Source organism: Calidris pugnax, unplaced genomic scaffold (assembly GCF_001431845.1).
Source record: "Calidris pugnax isolate Ruff unplaced genomic scaffold, ASM143184v1 scaffold9, whole genome shotgun sequence".
Classification (NCBI taxonomy): domain Eukaryota; kingdom Metazoa; phylum Chordata; class Aves; order Charadriiformes; family Scolopacidae; genus Calidris; species Calidris pugnax.
Window position 1 is genome coordinate 4,581,928 of NW_015090778.1, and position 4,517 is coordinate 4,586,444.

General features: G+C 59.4%; 1 protein-coding gene across 1 annotated transcript in view; it reads right to left on the bottom strand.

Annotated features, from left to right (window-relative positions):
* Nucleotides 1-4,146: 4,146 nt before the first annotated feature.
* Nucleotides 4,147-4,517, bottom strand: part of GRIN2C (glutamate receptor, ionotropic, N-methyl D-aspartate 2C) — a 15,579-nt gene continuing 15,208 nt past the window's right edge. Inside the window, exon 14 of the mRNA XM_014949952.1 lies at nt 4,147-4,495. Coding sequence (XP_014805438.1) covers nt 4,147-4,495 — 349 coding nt within the window. The remainder of the gene's footprint in view (nt 4,496-4,517) is intronic.

Here is a 4,517-nt window from a genome sequence, read left to right on the forward strand (position 1 = left end):
GGGGCTGCAGGCCAAGGAGAAATGGCAAGCGGAGAGGCTAATAGAGACCCTCACCTCTTCTCTATTAGTCTCCTGCAACTCTAGGTGGTAGCTGGAAACTCAATTAAAACATCTGTACTTTCCCCTTCTCAATTACGGTTCCTTACACTTAAAACCAAACAAATTGAATTGCTTCACTGCCTCGGGCTGCTAAGGCAGTTTCTGCCAACAAATTTATTATCACCATAAAGCGCAGCTTGATTTATGTTAAAATATTAAAACAGATCTTTATGATGGAAATAAACACTTTGTGCTGCGATTCTCTCGAAGGACCTCACAAGCAGCGGAGGATTTTGGGGCTTGGGCTGTAAATCGAGATCCAACTGGCAGCCGGGGATGGATTCGGTCTTTCGCAGCGCTTGGAAGAGTAACGGTCAGGGGAGGGAAAATAAAACCTCGGAGCTTGAGGGGCAGGTTTGGGGGAGGTGTGAACATCACCCAGGAGCTGTGTGTCGCTTGGGGGGACTTTAGCTGTCCTGAAGGGTTGGGAGATGATGCTCACCGGCCTTTCCCCAGCGTGGGTTTGGGCAGCTCTGGCCCCAGGGGCTGTTGGCGGCTGCAGGGGCTCGGCCACGGGGGCTGTTGGTAGCCAAAACGATGCCTGGGTGACCTCCTGCTGGGGCAGAGGGCTTCTTCCACTGGGCCAGTAGCCAGCACCCGCCTGGCTCCAGCCAACCTCCCCAGGATGCTGTGGTCGCTGGAGCTCTGGAGACGTGGCCAGGCAGCAGGGCAGGGGGGGGGTTGTGCCCCTGTGGGTGCAGGGGGGGTTGGATGGGACCCCAGGGAATGTTTTGTGCTGCTGATGGGAGGCAGGAATCGGGAGGTGGCCGTCCCTGCTGCTCCCTCGAGCATCCTTGGGCAGCAACGCCCTGCTCTCCCTGTACCAGGAGCGACACTTTCCTGGCCCTGTATCTTTTCTGGTTGTACCATCCATGATTTAACCAGCTGCCCCCACCCTCAACCAGGGCCACCGGCTTCCCAGAGCACCACCAGCGTGTCCTTGCCGTTGGAAACCTCTTCCCTGTGGCTGATCCATGCTGGGACACCTTGTCCCCCCCTCCCTCCCTCAGCAGGCTGGGTCTTGCGATGCCAAGTGTAGGGGGGGCAGTGAAAATAATAGGTGCCATGGCGATGCCATGGGGGTGGGTGCTGGGGGAGGCTGTCGGGGGGGGGACTGCCTGCCCCCCACAGCAGGGCCGAACCCAGGAGGTGGGTGGCCAGCACTGAGCTGGCTGTATTTCTTTCTTTTTGCACATAAATGGCAGCCCGCAGCGTCCCAGGGCGGCACGGGTGCCGGAGCCAGCTGAATTAAAAAGTGATTGATTAGACAATTTCACCAAAAAGAAATAATATCCCTCAGAGGCTGTTAAGCACTAAATTACCCAACCCCTGCTCTGGAAAGCCCGGTCAGAGGGTGCTTCCAGGCTGCTGCTCCCCTGCAGATTTGTCCCTGGGGGAAGGGATGCTGCAGGAGCAGCTCAGCCCCTCCTTGGTTCCCCGGGGGGGAGGGGGGGAGAGGGAAGGGGGTTACACAGCTCCCACCTGGCACCAGGAATGGGAGAAAAATGCTGCTCCTCCCTCCCGATGAGTGTATAAAGATGATATGGAAATGCCACCATGGTGGCATGGGACATGGGTGCTGGGCGCCCAGGATGGTGCTGACACCCATCCCCCGGGGCCACTTTCCCTGGGATGCAGCCCCCCCAGCACCCCATCCCCCTGTCCCTCGCTGCCCTCAGCCTCCCACAGCAGAGCCCTTCAATAAAACATGAAGCAAATCCATTTGGCCTCTGCTGAGTCACCGGGGACATCATTAATTAATTTAAAACGTGAGTTGGGGGTTTTTGGTATTTTATTCCCCCCCCCTTTTTCTGCTCCCTTTCGTTCTCACAGCCCCAACCCCACCTCAGGCTTGGCCCCAACCCTGCTGAGCCAAAGATGCAAAGATGCAGCCTTGTGTCCTGGCTTCCTTGGGCCAGAAATGCACAATTTGAGGGAAAACTCTCTAGGGCATATCAGAGCCTCCTGGGGACCAGCCTGTCACCCCCAGGGGCATCCAGGGCCCCCGGCTGGTGAGACCCACCCCGGGCAAATGGGTGCCATCCCCTGGGGGCATCCCGGCAAGGCTCCTGGAGCCTTCAACTGAGTTTATTTATTTATGGCCTTTATTTATATACTAGCACCTCCCTCCCTTGCCACCAGGCTTCCGAGGGGCTGCCAAAGCAATTAAGAGACAATTGCGATGATAAATAAGTAAAGGGAATTAAAGCGCCGGCACCAGCATGTGATGGCAGCCAGGCTGGGGGATGGGGATGGGGGGGGGGGAACGACTGGCTGGATTTAACCCCAGACAGATGGGTGGAGGGATTGACGGACAGATGGATGGACAGACATGGCCAATGCTTCTGCCCCTGGGCTGCACATGGCAAGTCCCTTCCTGACCTCCCCAGGGCTTTGATGCTGTCCCCAGGGCTGGGTGGGTGTCCTGGAGCAGCCCCTGCCATCGTCCCCGCCATGTTACCTGCCCTGGATGCTCAGAGGCTGCCGGCAACCCCCCCCAAAAATACTGCAGCTTTAGAGCAGCTTCTTGGGGGGATGTTCATCCAGACAGGGAATGCTGAACCAGCCGGGACGAGGGGCTAAAGGTTGGCATCTCCTCGGGACGGCCTGCCAGCCCACCATGGGCAGCTTTACATGGAGTGCTGCCCTGGGATGGGGTTGGTACCACCCAGCAAAGCCATGGCCGCTGCCCTGGGCCCTGGCAGCCTCGTGTCCCACTGCCCAAAAGCCCCCTCCCCTGCCCGGTGCTACAAATGGGGGCACCCCCCTGCCCGCACCCCCCCAGCCCGAGGGCTGCCTTAGACACACACAGCAAGAGAAGAATTAAACCCAGCTCATCTATCGCACCTGATTTATGGCTCCATCAGCCCTGGGAAGGTGGGAGGATTATTTTTCTTTTTTTTCCCCCCATTGTTATTCCCCCCCAGCACATCTCGCCGGGGCTGCCATGCTGTACCGTGCTGTGCCGCAGCTCCCTGCCTGGTTTGAAGCTGTGGGAGCATCCCTCACCAACCCAAGCTTGCAGCACCCAAAAATCCGAGCAGGGTGCAGTAACTCCGACTTCAGTGCTCAGCTCCAGCCTCAAGGCTCCCAAGTAATTATCCCTCAGTGCTGTTTAATGAGTTGCCGTTTGCCTTTGCCTGGCTGTGGCCGGTGGGACAGCCCTGGGGCTCAGCAGTAAAGGGACGCAAGTGGGGACAGGGTGCACAGGACCACGAGCATCCCTGTGACACAGGTGAGGGTCACAGCTGAGGGGAGACCTTATTGCTCTCTACAACTACCGGAAAGGAGGGTGTAGAGAGGTGGGGGTCGGTCTCTTCTCTCAAGTCACAGGCGACAGGACGAGAGGAAATGGCCTCAATTTGCGCCAGGGTAGGTTCAGGCTGGATATTAGGAAAAATTTTTCACTGAAAGGGTTCTCAGCCATTGGAATGGGCTGCCCAGGGAGGTGGTTGAGGCACCATCCCTGGAGGTGTTCAAAAGACGGGTTGATGTAGTGCTGGGAGGTCTGGTTTAGTGATGATGCTCCTTGTTTGTTGTGTGGGTGTCTATTTTTGTCAGTTAGGTTGACGGTTGGACAAGATGATCTTTAAGGTCCCTTCCAACCTAGAAGATTCTGTGATTCTGTGACACAGGTGTAAAGCAAAGGACAGCCCCGGCCTCATTGCTGACTGGATGGAAGAAGGGTCCCCAGCTGGTTGAAAATGTCTTTTTAATGACCTGGACATGGCATTTGGAGTCCCTTGAATGAAACCAAAACGTGACGGCGACACGTCAGCAATGAGTTTGGCGTTCTCCAGTCCCCGGCCAGCCCTGCCTGTGGGGACAGCCCAAGCCAGAGCACCCTGGCTCCTGCTGGGCTCCTCTGACCCCCCCAACCCCCCCCCGAAAGCGCACGGGACCTGCCGAGCCGCTTGGAGCATCCCTCTGCCGGCGGAGCAGGACCCTGGGAGGCTGGAGCCCGGCCGGGAGCCGATGGCCAGCCCACGGGGACACCGGGGCAGAGGGGTGCAGACACCCCCCTGTCCCCCCCCCGGCCTTCTCCAGTCACACCTCCGACTCCAGGCTGGAGACCCGCCGCCAGGACCCGCCGGCGCAGGGACTCGTCACCCCACGGGCCACCAGCGGGTCCCTCCTCTCCGTCCCCGCCGCCCGCAGCAAGGCCGGCTCCCCGCGCCTCCCGCAATCTCTGCACCCGCTGTCCCACCGCCCCGGCCCCCGACCACAGCCCCCCGGCACCCCGGGGTGCTCACGGGGTGGCGGGGACCCCCGTGAGAGGTGCCCCATGTAGAGGGGCAGGTTGGTGTAGGAGTCCATGCAGGCGTAGTAGGGCGCGCACGCCGCCGGCGCGGTGGCACGGGGGTTTTGCCGGCAAGCCTCCCGGTAGGACGGCAGCCTGACCACGGGCGAGCGGGGTG